This window comes from Elgaria multicarinata, chromosome 6 (assembly GCF_023053635.1).
Source record: "Elgaria multicarinata webbii isolate HBS135686 ecotype San Diego chromosome 6, rElgMul1.1.pri, whole genome shotgun sequence".
Lineage (NCBI taxonomy): Eukaryota > Metazoa > Chordata > Lepidosauria > Squamata > Anguidae > Elgaria > Elgaria multicarinata.
In genome coordinates this window covers 457430-479909 of record NC_086176.1, presented here as the reverse complement: position 1 = coordinate 479909, position 22480 = coordinate 457430, and the positions used below count along the sequence as shown (strand labels likewise).

Below are 22480 nucleotides of genomic sequence, written 5' to 3'. Positions count from 1 at the left end.
TGTTGCTCTTTTTCTCCCAATCTTCTTTCATTACTTTTGGGTCCTCATTTATTCCAACTTTTATTTTAAAAAATCACACATAAAAGAAATACAAGGAAGAACAGTGCAACCTCAGCTGATATAGATCACCTTAATGCTTACTGTCCTGTCCATTCGTCCACTGCATATTGAGCTCAGGTTTCCCCAGCTCCATTTCTTTGTTGCTGTAATCAATGCTTTTCCTTAGGCTCTGAGTGGAGGGAGGGGCTTAGTTCAGCATTGAACTTGAGCAGTTTGCAAAACAGCAAAAATATTTTGCGAAGTTCTCTGAGGCCCAGTGCAGAAATTCCATTTTGTTTTCTGACGACTATTATTAGTCCTGATGGCTATTGGCCACCTCCAGTATCAGAGGCAGTAAGCCCATATACACCAGTTGCTGGAGAACGTGAAGGGGAGGGTGCTGTTGCACCATGCCTTGCTTGTAAGTCCCTGATCAACAGCAGGCTGGCCACTGTATGAACAGAATGCTGGAATCGATGCACACACCTAGCCCTACCAGCCCAGGTCTAAACACAGCCCCTACCACGTGCAACCATGATGCTTCCAGAAGCAACCCTGAAGCAAGTGAAAATGCAGGTTTCTGGAAAAGACAAGTCATGCCCCTTCCAGTAACCAGTATTTTCATTTGCATCGGGGCTTGTCCTTAGAAGTGCTATATCACAGCCAAGCATGGACCTTGGCCAGCAAGGATGGCTGCGCACGCCCATGGCCCCTATTAGATACTACCCAGTGTGTTCTAAAGAATCCATGGCCCTTATTGGATACTATGCACTGTGTCCTATTTCCCATAATATACCACAATAACACTTTCATTGGTATTTCCAGACCTTGTTCTTGTACTAACAGAAGGTCTTGCAGATGTTCTAAAATGAAGTTGCAAGTATTACTATGACTTTGTTCAGATTATCATATCTCCACATAATAAACTGAGATTTGAACTACCCTTATGCCTGCACATATAACCCTTGTCCTTCTTGGTGTGCCCAATTAAACCTGGAAATCTTCAGTTACATATAGTTTCCTGTTTCATCTAAACCTGGAAACTACAGTTGCCAAGTTTAGAACAAGCCAGGATTTAAAGCCAATTTCAAACCATGGTTTAACATCCTAGCTTGTTCTGAACCTAGAAACCAGAGTTCCTTGACTTCTTGGGGCACACCAGGAAGGGAGGAGGAAAGGGCTGGGATAAAGATGAGCATACAGGCAAATGTCCTCCTATCTCAGGTTATTAAACCAAAATATTATTTTCTGAATGCAGCCAATCTTTGTTGACATGTATTTGGAACACTTATACCCTTTTTAGTTTACTTTGGTATATTTAAAATGTCTTAAACAATCCTAAACCTCTTATTGCCATCCATAAATGTTTATTTTTCTCTCTCTCATGATATGAGTCTAAATTTTGGGATAGATATAGCTAAGGTTAAAATGAAATTGTACTCTCCAGATCTATCTTGAAGATGCTTAGGTGCTTTTGATGAATGTATTACCTGTCTTATTTTGGCCAAGACTTCTTATCTAAGGCATTCTGAAGTTAATTAATTATAAATAATAACCCCTTGTTCTGCTTTCCTTTATAGGTTCTCTGGCATCTTGATATTTTTCGACGCAGTTTTCGACAGCTTACAACTCACAAATGCATGGGGGATTCCTGTATTTTTTGTGCTCTCAAAGTAAGTAGTGCTTGACATTAATGAGAAAATGTAGTCAGCATGGATAGTTGAATTAAAATATCAGGCCAAATTTCAGTGTGCACTGGACACACCCGGGAAAAAGAGAACAATGTTGTAGCAGCATAACTTTATAATTTCATAGGATATATGCACAGTTTTGGTTACCTTCATTTAGAGGGTAGTTGATAGAGCAGGGATAGGAATACTTAAGCCCAAAAAAATGGCCAGGTGCAGAGATGGAAAAATCTCAGATTTTGTCTCTAAATTTTCATGAAAAAAGACAACTAGGGAAATAAACATGATTGGAATACATGTGCAAAAATATACTATGCTACTAGTTATTAAAGAAACAGCTCTCCCCCCCCCAAAAAAAAAAACCCTGAGAGGGATGGGATGGCCTGCAGACTGTATGACCCTCCTGCTCCTGAATTCAGTAAAAAAAGAAATTATTGGGGGGGAAATGGCATCCGTAGACATGAAAGAACTTCAAAACGGTCAACATTAGCTTGCAAACATGGTGTTCTGTAACCACTGCAGATGCCATTTTTAAAAAACTTTTTTTTTGTATTTTTTATTTTATTTTTCTGTGGGAGTTGCCTGCAGGGGTGTCCAAAGGGTGAAAATGCCCGCTGGACCTCCCCCAGCTGCCCAGCCTTATATTAGAGTTTTAAAAAGGCTTCCTTCAGAAAATGGGATTCCTACCCAAATGAAAATAACCACAAACAAGTCTTGCCCAAATGAGGAGAATAACAACGAACGAACTTGTACTAGAAAAAATGTAAACGAAGGATGAAAAAAAAGATTTTGAGATGCATATCCCTAGTATCATTAAGATAGACAATAAAACGTTTAAATACATCAGAAGTTAGAAATTGGCTAGGGAGGTACTTGGACTGTTGGATGGCAAGGCAATTAAAGAATAAAGAATAAAATAAAAATAAAAAAGAATAAGGAGATTACAGAAAATCTAAAATGATTCTTCACTGCAGTGGAAGTTGCAGACACCCATGACTGAAATGACATTTTCAGGAAGGGGATCTGAGGCAAATAGTGGTGACAAGAGTTGAAGTTCAAGACCTCATTAACAAATTGAAAACAAACCACTAGGTCCAGATGGTATCTATCTGAGAGTTTGTAAAGAAGTTCCTAAGATCAGCCTCAGATGTTCCTAAGATCAGCCTCTGTGCCACAGGACTGGAAAGTGGCCAATATAATGCCCGTTTTTAAAAAGGTCTCCTGGAAATTATAGGCGATGTAGTCTAATACCAGTTCTGGGTGAATTGGTGGAAAGCATTATTAAAGATAAAATTATCATCCATACAGAAGTAAATAGACTTCTGTAAACATTAAATACTGTCTCACAAACTTGTTAGAGTTCTTTGAGAGTGTCAACAAGAACATCTTATAATCATTTACTTTCAAAAGGCTTTTGGCAAAATCCCTCATCAAAGACTCCTGAGCCAACTTGATGATCACGAGATAAGGGGACAGGATCTCTTATGGAATGGTAACTGAATCTGCACGGTTCTCTGCTCCTCACACTACCTGATGAGGGCTCCTCACCCTGCTTCATGGGTGGGCCAGCTCTGCCAGTGTGTGGCAGCTATGGAAAAGACAAATTCCATGTGGGGGATCATTAGGAAATGAAACCACAACTGCTATATTGTAGTGTCTTTGTACAAATCTATAGTGCGATCATACTTGGACAACTGTGTACAGTTCTAGTCAGCACATCTCAAAAAGAAGGTGCAGAAAAGGGCAAACAAAATGACCAAAGGGGCATTAGCCACATCCCTATGAGGAAAGGTTACAATGTTTGGGGTTTTTTACATTTGAAAAAAAGCAAGTAAAGGGTTGACGTGTATACAGTCAATAAATTATGCATTGTGTGGACAAAGTGGATAGGAAGAAGCTTTTTCCCATCTCTCATAATACTAGTCAACTAATAAAGATGAATGGTGGGAGATTCAGGATAGATAAAAGGAAGTACCTCTTCACATGGCTCATAGTCAGGTTGTAGAATTTGCTACTACAAGATATAGTGATGGCTGCTAACTTGGACAGCTTCAGGAGGGAATGAGACAGGTTCATGGAGAATAAGGTTATCAGTGGGCCAGTTCACACAATGGCCAAGCTTCTTAATTATGTCGTGTGGTCACATAACGTGGGTTTTTTTTTGTTTTGTTTTTTTGATTTGCATAATTACTCCCAGCAGTACAGCTTGTTGTGGCATGCAAACCTGGCCAAGGTGGCTTGTTGCCATGGGTAAGAAGCCACGCAGAATCCATGGGCTGTTGTAGGGCTTAAGTGACTGCTGATCGTGTGAACCCAGTCAGTGTCTACTAGACATGATGGCTATATGTTGTCTCCAGTGGGGAACAGGAGTAGTATAGTGCTATTGTGGTTGGCCCCTGTGCGAATGGAATGCTAGATCAACCTATGTTTTCATACAGCAGAGCTGTTTTCGTGTTAACTGGTCATGTTATTCTAAAAAGTGTGGGGAGGAATGTAAGATTACATACATTGTATACAGTATTCATGTGAATTGAAAAGAAGAGAGGGCTAAACCTGCTAATATTTGGGTGTATGCTATTCCTTTCCTATATCACTAGCATAGGCAGTTTATGAACCTGAAGCCTTCTTTAAGTTTAAATTTAATTTTGTATTCTACTGAAAGTGGTATTGATGTGGATTTTATTTTATTTATTTATTTATTGCATTTTTATACCGCTGAATAGCCCGAAGCTCTCTGGGCAGTTCACAAAAGTTAAAACCATCAGGCACAAATCAATGTATAAAACAAGCAACAGTAGTATAAAAACACAATAAATATAATATATAAAAGCACAACCAGGGTAAAATCAAGCAGCGATGGAGAGGTTTATACAGATTTAAATTAGTTTCCAGGTGAAGTAGGGATCGCCTTCTCCCGTGCAATCCACCCCACACACTCAGGTCCTCTGGAAAGAATCTACTTCAGTCTGCCAAAATTAGACTGACAGGTATTACCCAGAGGACCTTCTGCTGCTCCCAGACTGTGGAATGGCCTGCCGGAGCAGACTCATCAACTTAACAGTCTTTTAGCATTTAAGAAAGCTATAAAGACTGACCTATTCCAGCAGGCCTATCCGTGGAATTTTAAGGATATTTTTAGGATGTTTTAATAATGTATATTATGTTTTTAATTCAGTTTTATGTATTTTATACTTATTGTTGTTCCCCGCCTTGGTCCAAACAGAGAGGTGGTTAAAATTATTATTATTATTATTATTATTATTATTATTATTATTATTATTATTATTATTTAAAATACAGATTTAAAACAGCAAGGTTAAAAGACTACAATGATGAACTGTTAAACTGTTAAGATACTGGGAAGCTATACTTTGGTCATGCTACAAGAGAAAACCTTGTATGTTGCTAATGCTTATATACTATAAGCAAAGGTTCCCAAAAAGGAAATTCGTTTTATTGTGAATACTTCATGTAGCAATATGCCTACATTGGATGTCAGTCCAGAAGCCGTCATACCTGTTCAGTATCCAAATAAAACATGCTTGTATTGCAGTTTTCCTAATCTGAGCAGCTCTTTTACATCTTTGCCTTGGGAAAACCACAGAGCGTGGCTCTGACATGTTCCTGCTTTCTTTTAGGCCATCTGTCTTAGCGACTGTAGGAAGCAGCACTGCTGCCTTGACACCAGGACAATTTTCTGATCTATTATTCATGTTGACGTCTGCTGTACACAATCCTTGCTTTCTTATTCATCTAATGCATGATTTTGGTTTGGAGTTTGTTTATCTCTGTTCAGGAAGAGGGAGGGGGGAACTGGTCTATAGTACAAAGCTTGCCACAAAGACTTGGTTTCACTTCCAGAGATTGTCGTGCCAGGAGGTAGGACAGAGGGTGTTTTGTTGTTGGCAGAGAAGAATGCAGCATTGATTGGTAGATTCTGCTAGAGCTTCTGTATTAGAGGTTTTTCATATGTAACAAAAACAGGAAGAATTAATTTTCTGGGTAGACAGAGTGTTTTCTGAAGTGACATATGAGATGCATAATGTTTGGATTGACAACAGGGAGAAAAAATAGTATTCTGCTTTTGATAGGTAAGTACATATTGTGGAATCAAAATAAATTACGTACATTTAAACAGATCAGCTTTCATTTCCAAAATTCTGTTTTGGTTTCTGAGACTCTCCTACAGCCACAGTCAGCTTGTTCTTTTCCCCCCAAATAAGTGCTTGTAAAAATGAGAAGTAAACATTCTCTTCCTTCTGTGTGAAACTTGGATCGGGTGCCAAATCCATTGCTAGCTGGTAATGTCTATGCTTGAGTCATTAAGATGCAGGCCAAACACAAACATATGCTTTAGTTCCCATTCATGGGACTAGATCAGCACGTAAATTATTTTACGGAACTATTTAGCTACTTAGGTTACTCGATTACTAAGCCTCCCTTTTAGCTCAAGGACGTACGAAAGCCTAACATTTTCTTTCCCTTTCGCCTTCTGTCATTCACACCTTCTGGTTTCTATTATTTGCAGCAGTATTGATAGGAACACCTTGTCTTCTTGAGAAAAGTTAAATTTACTATATTATATATCATTAGTTTACTTATGATTTATAGTTAGCCATTAGATCCAAGTCTACTGGGATTTTTATCCTTTGCTAATATAAGGATTTTCCATATCAGGGTTCATGGCACTCTACAACAAAGTTTGTGGGTCTAAGAAATGTTTTTAACATTCTTAACTTTTGGTATCAGATTTTTGTAGTTGTTATGGATGGTATGTCTCAGAGGTAGAGCTGCAACCCTGATGGATGACCTTTATCGAGAGAGGGACAGGGGGAATGCAACCCTGTTAATCCTGCTCGATCTCTCGGCAGCTTTTGATACCATTGACCATGGTATCCTCCTGGATCGACTCCGTGGGATGGGCATTGGAGGCACTGTTTTACAGTGGTTCTGGTCCTACCTACGGGGTCGTTTTCAGAGAGTAGCATTGGGTGACCAGTCCTCGGCCTCCTGGCGATTGAGCTGTGGAGTGCCGCAGGGCACCATCTTGTCCCCAATGTTATTTAACATCTATATGAAGCCGTTGGGAGCGGTCATTAGGGGATTTGGAGCTAAATGCCATCAATACGCTGATGACACGCAGCTCTATCTCCCTGTGACAACTGAATCAGGTGAGGCTGTACAAGTCCTGGACCAGTGCCTAGACTCAGTAATGGGCTGGATGAGGGCCAATAAACTGAGACTGAATCCTGGCAAGACAGAAGCCCTGTGGGTGAGTGGTTCCCGAGTCCGGGAGACAGGCTCATTGCTTGTTCTGGATGGGGTTGCACTGCCTCTGAAAGAACAGGTTTGTAGTTTGGGGGTACTCTTAGACCCATTTCTGTTGTTGGAGGCTCAAGTAGCCGCCACGGCTCGGAGTGCCTTTTACCATCTTCTGTTGGTTCGCCAACTACGGCCTCTCCTGGACAGGGATAGCTTGACCACGGTGGTACAGGCATTGGTAACCTCAAGATTGGATTACTGCAACGCGCTCTATGTGGGGCTGCCCTTGGAGCTGGTCCGGAAGCTGGAGCTAGTGCAGAATGCTGCAGCTCGGCTGTTGTCTGGAGCTGCCCCTTTCCAGCATGTAACTTCTCTGCTGAGGAAACTGCACTGGCTGCCTATTCGCTACCAGGCCAGGTTTAAGGTTCTTGTACTTGTGTACAAAGCCCTAAACAACTTGGGACCAGGATACCTGAGAGAGCGCCTTCTCCCTTACCAACCTGCCCGGTCACTGAGGTCATCCGAGGGCCTGCTCCTGGTGGTTCCACCTAGATCCCCACCAGGGGAAGAGCCTTCAGCATGGTGGCGCCCATCCTGTGGAATTTCCTGCCTCTGGAGGTCAGGCAGGTGCCAACCTTGTACTCCTTTCGGTGCCTCCTGAAAACATCTTTATTCCAAGAAGCCTTTCTTTAACATGCAGCCTTGGATTTCTGTGTTGTTGTTTTTTGCTTCTTTTTAAATTTTGTTTTAACTGTTTTATTCTGTTTTTATTTTCATTTTTACCTTGTACACCGCTCCGAAATTTTTCAATGGGGAGCGGTATATAAATATTCTAAATAAATAAATAAATTTGCATGTAGATTAAAAACAGTATTTCTGCTCTTCTGTGTGAGAGATCAGACAGTATTTTTATCAGTATTTGTATTGAAAATTATATTTAATAGAGTGACTAACAAAACAGAGAAATTGAAATCTTAAAGCAAAACTTTTCAGCATCCACCTTCTTCAGCTGCTGTGATATGAAAGCCCTGCAGCCAAGGTGGCAATGGTAGAACAGACCAGGTGGACAATGGCATATGCTGTGGATAAGTGATGTCAGGTGTTATCTTACAGTTTACATCCATGTGGTGTTAAGGTGTTAAGTCTGTATAGAGTGTTAAGGAGTTAAATCCATAGCCAGCAGTTTTTTCTTGTTTCCAGTGTTCTTGGATTAGAATGGCAATAATTTGTAAATCAGATAGGATGAATTAAAGTGCTTTGCAACTGGTTGTTTCAGGAGTGTTTGTTTGTTTGTTAAGATTGCAGATTTGTGGTTCCTGAAACAAGAGAACAGGCCAGTTGTTTTATTTATTTATTTGCTTGTTTCTTACATTTTTATACCGCCCAATAGCCGAAGCTCTCTGGGCTGTTCACAAAAACCTACATATGACATCCTGGGCATTTGTATCCAATTATGTGAATAACTCTGCATGCCCTGCAAGTAAAGTTTTGTTTGATGAAGTAAGTCCTGCCAGTCATAGTGTTTTTGAAAGAAACTGTCTCCCTGAGATAAGGATGTGATCTAGCATTGCTGAATGGTGATTTGAGAACAGCTCTCACTAGTAACTTGTGTAGATTTGGAGGCTGGCAGAAAACTATAACAAGAGACCCGCTAATAGCTTTAATAAGGTGTTCAGAGTTGGCTAAGAATGGGTAGGTTTCCCTGCCTGCCAGGTGGCAGTTAGGACATGTTGGATGGAAATCTACCATAAATGGAATCTGTGGTTCTTTGCTGCCCAACTCTGCTCTTTGTTGCTTCTGTCCTGGAGAAGAATTTCTCTTGAAAAGATGGTTGTTCAGTTGATGTTATAATCAATGGTATGTGGAGGGTATCCTGTGTGAAGGAGGGTTTTTTAAGTTCACTTAACTCTCCCTAAAGCTTCCCCACAACCCAAACAGGCGTCACTGCTTTAGCGATGCAGAAGCAGCGATGCTGGCAGCTTCAGGGTCACTGGAGGGAGGAGGAAGCTTTCACTTCCTCTCCCTCCTGGGGACCCTGACTGGCATTGCTGCTGTTGCGCGGGATAAGCACCTCACTCGTCATTCGTTTTGAAAATGTGCATGCTATCATATTCCAAGCAGTGCAATCATATACATGTCTACTCAAAAGTAAATCTTACTTCCAAGAAATTGGATATAGGATTGCAGCCTAAATGCATGGACAGTTCTAGCCCTGGGGGTAATTTGATGTGTTTCCTCTTTAAAAAAAAAGAAAAGAAAAAGGAATTGTAAATAATGTGGAGCAGAACTCTGCTGAACACACTGATAAAATCCTAGCAAAAATTAGATGTCAATGTGCAGATATTGCATATTGCATATTCAGAGTGCAGGACACAGAATAACGGGCTCAAATTAAAGGAAGCCAGATTCCAACTGGACATCAGGAAAAACTTCCTCACTGTTAGAGCAGTACGACAATGGAATCAGTTACCTAGGGAGGTTGTGGGCTCTCCCACACTAGAGTCATTCAAGAGGCAGCTGGACAACCATCTGTCAGGGATGTTTTAGGGTGGATTCCTGCATTGAGCAGGGGGTTGGACTCGATGGCCTTGTAGGCCCCCTCCAACTCTGCTATTCTGTTTCTCTAAAAAATTAATTCCATTGAACGAGTTCTATCTTGTTTGATAACTCTGGTTTCTGTCAAAATTTTAACAGATTTGACCCAGTTTGCAAGCAACACTAAAGCATGATTTAGCACTATGTGGATGAACCTTAGTGAGCTCAAGTGAAGCCTTCTAGCTCGCATGCTTCCCTCTCGTCTTTCTCCTTCCTGTGCAGCCAAAAGGAGGACTCAACCAACGTTTGTTTTCTATGATTCCTGGTTTCTTGTTTTGTATGAATCAGTCTCAGCAGAATGCATAAAAACATAGAAAGAACCTTGCTGGTCCATCTGGTTGAGTATCCTGCTTAACGTATTATTATTATTATTGTTGTTGTTGTATCCAGCGTTTTTTGTAATTTTTGTGAACCGCCCAGAGAGCTCCGGCTATTGGGTGGTATAGAAACGTAATAAATAAATAAATTTTGCCCAATACTGGGCCTCAAGGCGGCGTTACAAAATTTAAACATATACGTTTTAAAACCTATGAAAAGAAATGTACACATATATATTACAATATTAAAACATTAAACATTTAAAATACATGACAATTTTACAAGTCCTTAACATAGACGGAGGCCCAGATTATTCGCCAAAGGCCTGCCGGAACAAAGAAGTTTTTGTCTGCTTTTGAAAGCACATCAAGGAGAGAGCCAGTCTAGCTTCCCTGGGAAGACAGTTCCAGAACACTGGAGCAGCCACCAAGAAGGCCCTTTGCCATGTTCCCACCAGGCTCGCCTGTGAAGATGGTGGGACTGAAATAAGGGCTTCCCCAGAAGATCTCAAAGCTCGGACAGGCTCATAAGGGAGAATATGATCTTTTAGATAAACTGGACCCAAGCCATATAGGTCATAACCAGCACTTTGAATTGTTGTAGTAGCTAATCAGATGCTTTTGGGAAGCCTACAAGCAGGGCGCAAAGGCAAAAGGGGAAGTTTCATTGGATGACCCAAGTGGTAATATTATGAGAGAGAGAAGAAAAAGTCTCTATTTTCTCAAAAGTGTGCATAATTTTATAAACCTCTTAGCATGTGACCACTTGAATTGCCCCAACTGTTTAGATCCTCCTCCTGAGGAAGGTGCTCCAACCACCTGCTCATTTTGATTGTTCCATTCTGTACCTTTCCCAGCTCTATGATACCATTTTTGAGATGGGGTGACCAGAGTTGTACACAATGTTCCACGTGTCACTGTACTGTAATTTTAATTAAAATGTATGAAATGCATTTATGCACATATCTGAATGTGATGCAGTTCCTGAACTTATGCACTCCAGAAAATTGGTGAGCCTTGCTGATGGATGGAGCCTGACTACTTAAGAGGGTCAGTTTATGTGGCAAAATATTCTTCCAGCCTTTTGACTACTGTCTAGACTAGAGAACTGACTTCCTCACTCCACCCCATAAATCGGAAAGTTAGCCATCCCTCGTAAAAAGGATGCAGTAACCACTTGTTTCCTGAATATTTTCTAAAATACATTTCCAATAGTAATTGTTTGGAAAATTACCAGCAAATGTAGAAAAAGTATGTATTTTTTTAAAGACTACCTAATTTGGAAACATTGAAACTTTCACACTTTGTATCTGTACTCAAGTATTTTTTTTAACAGAAATATGTTCTCCAGTGATATTCAGACAAAGAAGCAATCTGTAGTATGTGACAAAGGAGACAACCGTTGGAGGAATTCACCAAGTAGACTAGCTTCATTTTTAGTACATGCTGAAACAGCATTACATTGATGTTTGGCAACCAGAGAACAGGAGATTTATGTCTGAGATCCTATTTGAAATACTGGTTGGAATTTTTAAATGTGACAGGAAAAGAAACTCAAAGGGAGATATGTGAGGGAAATGTATGATTTCTGCTTATGCAGTTATTATGTCTGTGCTCCGCCCTTTCTCCAAAGACCTCAGAATTCTGTATTAGCATTGCATATTTTTGGAATATGCTAAAAAAACCACTGGAAATTAATTTTTGCCAGGTAATTTAATCATATTTGGTAGACATCACTCCAAATAGGTTTGTTCTGGGAAAGGGTAGCAGGAAGCAAGTTGTCAGACAATACTTTTAGTATTTTGTATTGGGAAGCTGATTGCTCATTTACTAATAGCTGAAAGAATTGCAAGTTGGCAGAACATGATATTCCTAAGGTCACTAATACTAAAATGTTTTGGGTTAGTAATGGAAAAGGGGAAATAATATTTCTAAATGTAACTACAGATATGAGTAAATTGTGTGTTTTTTAATAAATCTTTACAAAGTAATACAGCAGGAAGCCAGAGGAATTGAAACCATTTGAGGCAAAGAAAGTATCACAGTACTAGCACAGTACTAGTATAGAATTCAATACCATCCTATCCCCAATGCTGTTTAACATCTACATGAAACGGCTGGGCTAGATCATCCGGAGGCATGGGGTGGGGTATTATCAATATGCTGATGACACCCAAATATATTTCTCTATGCCTTCAACAGCAGCGTCAGCTAAGGATAGTGTGTCTCCTCTGAATGAATGCTTAGAGGCTGTAATGGACTGAATGAGGAAAAACAAACTGAATCTGAATCCAGACAAGATGGAGGTGTTTGCTGTCAAGGGTCCTAACCTGGGTTTGGAGGTGTGTTAACCGGTTCTGGATAAGGTTACACTCCCCCTGAAAGACTGTATTCATACCTGTGGGGTGCTCCTGGATCTGTTCCTCCAAATGACAGCCCAGATAGATGCGACAGGCAGGAGTGCCTACTATCAGCTTTGGCTGTTACGCCAGCTGCGCCCTTTCCTAGAGTTGGAAGACCTAAAGATGGTAGTGCATAGGGTGACCATATTTTGGAAACCAAAAAGGAGGACAACATGGTCGCCCCCAAGGGGGCGTGTCCAGTACCAAGGGGGAGTGCCCACCCGAACATAGCCTTGGTCACATGTCTGATTTTACAGCACACATTTAAGACAAATCTGTTGTACATAACATCTTAATGTTAAAATCACTGAAATAAAGAACAAGTGAGAGATTCAATGTATCTGAAATTAACTTCACTCACTCCTACTTTTGTAGGTTTTGCTGTACTTTGAAGCTTTTGCTATACTGTGTGTGTTACATTCTCCCCTTCCCTCAAATATATTTTCTGACTGTATCTTCACTCATTGCAAGCTGCTGTTGTTGTTAACAGGGTTTTCTACTGCCCCCAGATCTGTTTCAAATTTGGTATGGCTAAAGCTCTACCTAAAAGCTTTCATGGTGCCAACTTTCAGCTCTTTATCTTTAAAAATGACAGTTTTAAAAATAATAATTTTAAAACCTCATTTTTAAAAAAATTCCTAAAGTCAATGGATGAACAGATCTGTTTCAAATTTGGTATGGCTAAAGTTCTACCTAAATCCTATCATGGTACAAAGTTTCATCTCTTTATCTTTAAAAATGACGATTTTAAAAATAATTGTAAATCCTCAATTTTTAAAAAATTCTTAAAAAATCAATGGATGAACGGATCTGTTTCAAATTTGGTGTGGCTAAAGGTCTACCTAAATCCTTTCATGGTGCAAAGTTTCATTTCTTTATCTTTAAAAATGACGATTTTAAAAATAATTTTAAAACCTCAATTTTTAAAAAATTCCTAAAAAATCAATGGATGAACGGATCTGTTTCAAATTTGGTATGACTAAAGCCCTTCCTAAGAGCTACCATTGTGCCAAGTTTCATGTCTTTATCTTTAAAAATGACGGAGTTATAAGAATTTTTGTTAATTCCCATTAGAGCTGCTCTTTGAAAAATCCGGATTTCCCCTCCCGGATTTGCCATCAAAAACCCGGGCAAATCCGGTCATATGGTCACCCTAGTAGTGCATGTGCTGGTAACTTCAAGGCTCCACTTCTGAAATGCGCAGAACATAGGGCTACCATTATATCTAGTTCGGAAACTTCAACTAATTCAAAATATGGCAGCCACCATTCCATTCTAGCCTCATCTATCAGTCATTCCTCCATTCACTCTTCTTTTTCAATGGCATTGTCAGGCTTTTACATAAAAATCATAAACTTTGTTCAGTAAATCCTGCATCTGTCTTTGAATGTTGTGGTTTAGTTATAATAGGGGGGAAAGAAACCAACATAAAAAAAATCTCATCAAGTTAAAAGGCCTTTGAAAATAAAATTAAAAAATCCCTTGGCACTGGAAAGCCATTAATGCAGTCACTAGGCAAGCGTTGTGTTCAGTTACTTTCACTATATTTTAAAAAATAATAGAGATAGTTATAATGAATACTCTGGGAACATCACTAGTTTAGTTTAAATCAAATGTGTGGAATGTCTGGTTATTTTTAAGGCAGCATCCCCGCTGACAACAAAAAGTTGTGTTTTTTTAAGCTTCTCACTTCATTTTAAGTGATCATTTTTTGATTTATAATTGCGAAGCAGTTTCAACTGGTATTTTGCAGTCTGATTGTTTCAGCCAAGTAATCCAATCGCCTCCCACCTTTCCAGCCCAGTAGAATGAGTACTACAATTGTATGGTCCAACAAAGATAACTACCATTTCACATTGTCATAATTCATTGCCCTAAGCACCAAGATATTTTTAAAGAGACACAGCTATAGACCTGGCTCATATGTAACGGCAATTCATGTATTATTTAACGCACAAATTGGCAAAATCTAGTGGGAGTGAGAAACCATACTGCCTCCAGCACACTTGTCATTTACTCTTTCAATTAAAAAGCTACAATTGCCCCGTATGTAGGTTGTTCACGTGGCATACGAACCCAGACATTCTGGGTGGTTTAGGGCTTAAACAACCCAGAGTTGATCAACAAATCGCTCATCCCCAAGAACCCATAGGTTGTTGTGACATGCAGACCAGAATAATAGGCTCAAGTTATAGGAAGCCAGATTCTGGCTAGACATCAGGAAAAACTTCCTGTTAGAGCAGTACGACAATGGAAGCAATGACATAGGGAAGTGGTGGGCTCTCCCACACTAGAGGCATTCAAGAGGCAGCTGGACAACCACCTGTCAAGGATGCTTTAAGTAGATTCCTGCATTAAGCAGGAGGTTGGACTAGATGGCCTTATAGGTCCCTTCCAATTCTATTACTCTATGATTCAAAGATTAACATGTTATTCAGGGACCTAGATTTATGCCTACAACTCCCAGCATGCTTTGGGCGGGAGGGAAGACTTATCGGGCCTTGACAGCTATCATCTGGAATTGGCTTGCCATCCTGGGCCTGAAGGACAAGCTGCTGGGGCCAGCTGCCTTGGTTGCTAGGCATCATTGGGAGCGGGAGGGAAGGATGGTGCAGCTCCAGGCCTGTTGCCAACAGCAATGACTGAGCTGACTGTCAGTCAGTTGGCGGGCTGGCTCCCTGACAGCCTATTACGGTCACCGGTCACACAGTGAAGTATGGACTGGCTTGGCCAGACTTTAGTTTCTGTGAGCCTTAGTGGCAGGACTCCCATTGGGCAAGTCAGGCACCACAGTGAAAGGCATGCTGGTTGTAGTTTTTGTTTTCTGTGGGGACAAGGAAAATCATGGCAGCATCAGGTAAGAGAAAAAAGAAATGAATTTAATTCATTTTAAAGTTAATTCACAGGCCTAGCATGGCCTACCTTGCAGGGTTGTTGTGAGGGTGAGAGAGGAAAGAAAGAAACGAATTTAATTCGCTTAAAAGTTAACTCACAGGCCGAGCACCGGCCTACTACTGTAAGATGATTACCTCGCAAATATATATCCTAGGGTGCCTGAGCAATGCCGGGTATATCAGCTAGTTCCCACGAAAAGTGTTCACTTGCAAGGTGGAGACCTTTCTTCAATTAGCTGCTGCAAGTAGCAGAGGAGAAAACTTTTCTCATGCAGGGAGGGCAAGGAATGAGCAAAGCTGGGATGAACAGGTTCACCTGCCCTAAGTCTTCTCGCCAATGAAAGAAGGTGGGGGACAGGTGAACCCAGTTCCCGATGGACACACCAGATGAAACATCCACCAAATGACGGTTCTTTTTATGCCAGGGAGATGGCCACACTCCTTACGTGTAATTCAGTTTGCAGAGGGTTGGAGGGGCGGTGTCTTCAGGCCCTTCACCTGATCGCCCACCCCTGCTCAAGCCTGATTTTATTAAGCTTGTATTTGCACATAGTTCCCCCCCCCCCCCCCGTGGCAAGGCCTTGATACCATTAATGTGTAGAACTTTTGTTAGAATAAGAGCATAAGAAGTGCCCTGCTGGATCAGACCAAGGGTCCATCTAGTTCAGCACTCTGTTCACACAGTGGCCATCCAGCTATAGGTATGCTGATGTAGGGGGGAAAACGCACCAATAAGCGTGGATGCTAAAAAGAGAAATCAACTCTGGTGCTTGATAAACGTGTTAAAAACTATTTTATTCTTTAAATCCAAAAATGCTCTGCTCAGCGTTTCGGACGTGTTGTCCTTCGTCAAGAGCTATAATAAAATATACAGTTTTTTTAAAAAAATAACAAAACAGGAACAACACCCATGAATTACTAAAACATTTCATGTAGAAACCTCTGCTACTCCTATCTACAGATTTCGTAGTTGTCACAAGTCGTGGAGACTAAAGATTTTTCTAGGGACACTTTTGTCCTTATCCCTCCTCAGGATTACATAATGTAATTTGCTGACCTTAGTTCACAAATTTTACACTTCGAAAATCTAAGCTTTTCTGATTTATCTCATCACCTCCCCATTAATGGCTTAATTTTTGATTATATGCGATCACAATCTTCTCCCATTGACACCTTGCCATAGATGTTTTACTTTCCCCTGGCAATGCCTTGCATAGAATCTAAACTATTACAGTCATTGCATCACTATACACCCCAGTAACATGTACATAAAAATACAAATACATAAATACAAATACAAAGCCAAAACTTGTTCTCTCTAACCTGGAAACAGTTGCTGTGCTAGCAGGAGCTACTGTGTCTCACTGGTTTTCTCACCCGCAGTTATGGCGTTGTAATTTTTGGCATTCCGTGTCGAAACTAAAAGCTATGCAGGCAATCCAGGCAGAGGTTTCTACATGAAATGTTTCAGTAATGCATGGGTGTTGTTCCTGTTTTGTTATTTTTTAAAAAAACTATTATATATTATAGCTCTTGATGAAGGACGATATGTCCGAAACGTTGAGCAGAGCATTTTTTAATTTAAAGAATAAAATAGTTTTTAACATGTTTATCAAGCACCAGAGTTGTTTTCTCTTTTTACCAACCAGCTATAGGCCAGGAATGAACAAGCAGGACATGGTGCAACAGCACCCTCCCGCCCATGTTCCCCAGCAACTGATGCACACGGGCTTATTGCCTTGCATACTGCAGATAGCACACAACCGTCAGGGCTAGTAGCCATGAATAGCCTTTGCCTCCAGGAATTTATCCAATCCCCCTTTAAAGCCATCAAGATTGGTGGCCATCACTACATCTTTTGTTAGTGAGTTTCATAATTTAACTATGCACTGTGTGAAGTAGTACTTCCTTTTATTTGTCCTGGATCTCCCACCAATCAGTTTCATGGGATGACCCCGGGTTCTAGTATTTTGAAAGAGGGAGAAAAATGTCTCCCTATCCACATTTTTCAAACCATGCATAATTTTGTACACCTCTATCTTGTCTCCCCTTAGCCTCGTTTTTTCCAAGCTAAACGATCCCAGTTGATGTAACCTTCCCTCATAGGGGAAATGCTCCAGCACCTTGATCATTTTAGTTGCCCTTTTCTGCACTTTTCCAGCTCTATAATATCCTTTTTTAGGTGTGGTGACCAGAACTGTATGCAGTATTCTAAGTGTGGTCACACCATCAATTTGTATAAGGGCAGTATGATACTGGCTGTTTTATTCTCAATTCCTTTTCTTATAATGCCTAACATGGAGTTTGCCTGCTTTACAGCAGCCACACACTGGGTGGACATTTTCATCGAGCTGTCCACCACAACCGCAAGATCGCTTTCTTGTTCAGTCAACGCCAGCTCAGATCCCATTAGGTTATACTTGAAAGTTGGGGTTTTTTTTGCCCCAACATGCTTATACTTAGAATACTGGCAAGAATCCAAAGAGCTGCAAATGGACTTGCTCTTGTACTTTGGGACTTTTCTTAGGGTGACCATATTTTGGAAACCAAATAGGAGGACAACATGGCCAGCCCCCAAGGGGGCAAGCCCACCAACATGGCCAGCCCCCAAGGGGACGTGCCCACCCAAACATGGCCATGTATCAGCCATGCTTTTAAACACATTCACACGCATCCTATTCACCCATCACATCATAAATACACACACACACACCTGAGGCTGCTCCTATGCTTGCTTTTGCACTGGCCAAGAACAACCCCCAAATTGTCGCACAGGAGCTGGAGGGGGCTTGCAGGCCATGTTTCTGGAAGTGCGGAAACGCAGCCTGCAACCCCTCCCACTTGGCGATCCAGGCCTTTTCTTGGGTGGTGACATTGTGCCGGCCAAGAAGAGGCCCTGGATGGCCGCACAGGAGCCAAGAGGGGCTTGCAGGCCGTGTTTCCGGAAGTGCAGAAACGCTGCCTGCAAGCCCCTGCCATGTGGCGATCTAGGTCTTTTCTTGGCCGGCACAATGTCGCCGGCCAAGAAAAGTCCCAGATTGTCTTGCCTTAGGGTGATTTTCGGACATTTGAAAAAAATATGGAATTTCCCCCTGGACCCCTGTTTGGCCCCCCATTTTCCAGACCTGCCTGGGGGAAACCAGACAGTTGGTCAGTCTGCTTTTCTGTCCATTTCCTGATGCAGCCCCTTGCACACCTCAAAAGCCCCTCCTGGTTGTTAGAATTCGCTTCAGCATCATCCAGTACAGTTCAAAAAGCTGCACTCAAACTTGTTGAAGCCACTATATGGCTTGCACAGAAGTGCTCTAAATGTGCACAAGAGCACTTCTGTGCAAATGTACATTTTACATGTTGGATACAGACTTCTGTCATGCCAGTCAATTACCTAACAATGATGTAAACTAGGAAGCTATAAATGATAGTGTTTGCTATATCTTAAGCCATTAAAAACTGAGGGTTTATGCAAAATGTTTTGTGCAATGTGTACCATCATTCTTGGCAGTAACCTCCGCCCTTGAGATATTTCCAGTAAATCACTATACTTTAGCCATTTGTGCCCACTAGACAATTCTCCTCTATGGAAGGCCTCCTGGACCAATACCCACCTTGGTATTTTCTGGCAGAGTCTCGATTTATATTTGTTCCATACTCTTAGGATAGTTCATCTGACAAAGTGATTATTGAAATCCACATTGACCTTAGCTTTCTCATACCACAAATACCCATGCCACCCAAATCTTAGTTCATGACCTTCGAGCTCCAATAGTCGTCTGTTCTCCAACAGTACCCATTCTTTCATCCAAACCAAGCAACAGGCAGAGAAATAGGTTCAGGTCTGGTAACCCCAGCCCTCCTCTTTCTTTGGCATCCTGTAGTGTTTTAAATTTAACTCTTGGTTTCCCCCCCGCCATATAAATCTAGATATGTCTCTCTGCCATTGCTTGAACAGTAAGTCCCCCATTATAATAGGCACTGTTTGGAATAGGAATAACATTCTTGGCAATACATTCATTTTTATAGTGGCAGTTCTTCCCAAAAGAGACAATCGAACTTTATCCCATTTTGCTAGGTCATTTTTAACATCATTCCAAATTTTAACATAATTATTGTGAAATAGCATACAATTCATATTTGTCAGGGCAACCCCCAAATATTTTACCTTCTTCTCTATTTTAAAACAGTTGTTTATCTAGGGGGTACTCCTCACAAAATATGATAATAATCAACCATGGTGTGGATTAGGATCAGCATTGAGTCGACTATTAGTCCACGCTGAGTTGACTCACTCATTCCCCTCCCTCTCTCCCCCCTCAGTCCTCCTGCTACTATCCCTTCAGCCATTGCTGCTGAAAATTTATCCTGCTAGCTGGACTAGAGCGGCAGCCACTGCTTTGAACGTTCTTGCCCCTGCGACTCTGTGGCTGACAAAATAACCAGCGGTGCCTTCCACACAACACAATAACCAGTGGTGGTTCAAATAACCAACTTGGCACAGCACTGGTTATTTGCATAGGTTATTTTGGCCAAATAACCAACCGTTGGTTAAAAAACTCCCTACACACAACACAATAACACATGGTGGGTTAAATTACCAACCGTCGACTATTTAAACCACCATGGTTATTGTGTTGTCTGAACTCAGTCAGTTTGTCACTTTACATTAGTAAATCATTTCGAATGGTAAACTTTATACCAGGGAACATGAAGCAGAAGAGGGGTGAAGGTGTAAGGCTGTGATAAATATCGAGGGATTTTTCTCTGCAAATACACGAAAAGAAGTCATTGTAATATGTTAATTACTAGCATTGTATTCATTAAATACATTTACTTTAGAAACTATGATAAAAGTGATTTTCATTGTGTCTTTAAAATCATGGAACCTTTCTCTTATAGAAAAAACAAACTTTTCTACTTTTTTTGTTTTGTTTTTACCTACCTAGGGTATCTTCAACCAATTTCAGTGCAGCAGTGAGAAAGTGTTGCCTTCTGATGCTCTTCGTAGTGCCCTTGCAAAGACTTTTCAAGATGAGCAGCGTTTCCAGCTGGGCATCATGGATGATGCTGCAGAATGCTTTGTGAGTATGACATCAGTGGAATAGCTGCCATACCTTGCAAAAAAGATTTCTTCACCTTACTAAGCTGGGGCAAAGAGATACTATTCCTAGAATCTGGTGAGGAAAGCCTTTTCTGATGTTAATATGAATTTAACGCAAGGCTGCAGAACCTCTTCCGGCCCCAAACCCACGTTTCATTTCAGAGAAGCTCTCGGGAAGCATTCCAGTGGTGGGTGGAACCAAAGGCAAACAGGGCAGGGTCACAACTCCCCCGCCCCAATACCTGCATATTTGAGCTTGAACCTCTTACTGCGACTAGCAAACCTTAGGAGGGGCATTTCAACCTTTCAGAATGGGGAAAACCCTGCACAAATACTGTGAAACCACCAAGCAATCAGTGGTTAGGGGGAAAGGGGTGGGGCCATGGGGGAGAATCCTGGAGTGGCGGATTGGGACCTCTGGAGAACCGGATTTGGCCCCTGGGCCTGAGGTTCTACACCTCTGATTTAAATATATTTGGGGGCAGAGGTAGCTGGAAGAAACAGAGCAACATTGAGCTGTTGGAAAGACTGTATAATAATGGAGTTCATAGTATCATAAAAGCAGATTGTGATTCATAACTTGGAAAACAGCTAAAAGCGACTGTGTGAAAGGGCCTTTGTATCTAGAGGCATAGCATTAAATTCTTATTTGTGGTATCTGGGACTGACATGTACATTGCACATGCACATGTCATGTACATGTACATTGATGGTGCTATATAAATAAATAATAATAATAATAATAATAACATGTATAGGTTCTGCGCCTGCGCAGGGCATCATTTGGAACATTCTAGAGCTGAGTGGTTTTGGCGGGAGCCCTCCCTCCGTCTCCACTGCAGGGGCATGGCCCTACCATTACTGCTTAGTTCCTTTTAATTTGCTGCTACTGCAATTTTAGGACCGTTCTCTGGGTCTTGATATTTGTGGAGCTTGCGGAACATCTTTCTTTCTTCTCTCTCCCTCTGTTGTGTGAGACTTTACTTTCCATTTGCATTTTATTTTCCCTGCGGATTTTCACAATGGTGTGCCTAGGGGGCGTTTAAGGCCTCCAAGGCACTATTCAAAGTGTACTAGCTGTGGAGGGAAGTTTCCCCCCACAGATAGTCACTCCCAGTGTAAGCTTTGTCTGGGGGAAGACCTTTAGGTTGATTCTTGCTTGACTTGTCAAATCTTTGTAAAGCAGGCTTAAAGAAACAGATGGCCTTATCTAAACACTCTCTTGTCCAAGTGAGCCCTGAAGGATGCTGATTCAGTAGCCCCAAATCAACTCCTCACAGCACTTCTTTGTTGATTTATTCAAAGCTGACCCATCTATGTTTTAATTAACATTGGATGGCCGCCTGTCTGGGTATGTTCCATCCATCTTTGAGTCTTCTCTTCAGGTGTTTCCTTGCTTGAATCTAGGACTTTGCCATTGGAATCAACATTAGTATCAAAGCATGTAGTGGCTTGACCTGGCTCTGAAGCCCCACCACCTCCAAGATTGTATTTGTTTTTGGATAAGCTTAGGAAAGCAAAGTCTAAACAGTCCCTTCCAGGCTCGTCCAACAACAGCCCCCCAAAAAGGGAGGAAAAGAATCATAAAATCATAGAATAGTAGAGTTGGAAGGAGCCTATAAGGCCATCGAGTCCAATCCCCAGAGACCAAGGAGCACTCTGTCCTGACCACTTTGGAATCGACGCCAGGGACTCTACCAGAGGACTGGAATATGACCATAATTTTCCAGTCTAAAGTGCAAAGCTTTGGTGAGTGCTGTGGTCCTGTGTCATCATGCTTGGTTTGTTCAGTGGGCCACTCTATGATCAAAGACCTATCTTTGGATGGTGAGGGACTCTACAGCTCTACAACTGCTGATGCTCTGGGCTATGTCCAGAAAATGAAAAACAGAAGCTATAACGTAGGCAGTAGTGCACATTCTTCTTAGTCCTTCCACTAGTAACAATCATTCTGTTTTTATAGGCTGCAGAAGAATAGACCTTCTTCTCAGGCCTCATTACCGCCAAAGCAATTTTTCCAGCAGCAGTACCAGTCCTCTTTAAGGTGTAGTCAGTCTGATTCCTTTAAGTGGCACCTTTGGTTCCCCATCCTCCTGTCTTCATGCCCTCCTTCAAATGAATCCATCTGGCAACAGATTCCTCCCCTTCATTACCATGTGGGAAAACATCACAGGAGATTCATAGTATG

The 22480-nt window shown here is 41.3% G+C and overlaps 1 protein-coding gene across 1 annotated transcript in view; it reads left to right on the top strand.

Moving 5' to 3' along the window:
• The window catches only part of USP54 (ubiquitin specific peptidase 54), a 127512-nt gene that overhangs the window by 12200 nt on the left and 92832 nt on the right, over positions 1-22480 (top strand). The window contains exons 2-3 of the mRNA XM_063128890.1: positions 1620-1712; positions 20138-20272. Coding sequence (XP_062984960.1) covers positions 1620-1712; positions 20138-20272 — 228 coding nt within the window. The remainder of the gene's footprint in view (positions 1-1619; positions 1713-20137; positions 20273-22480) is intronic.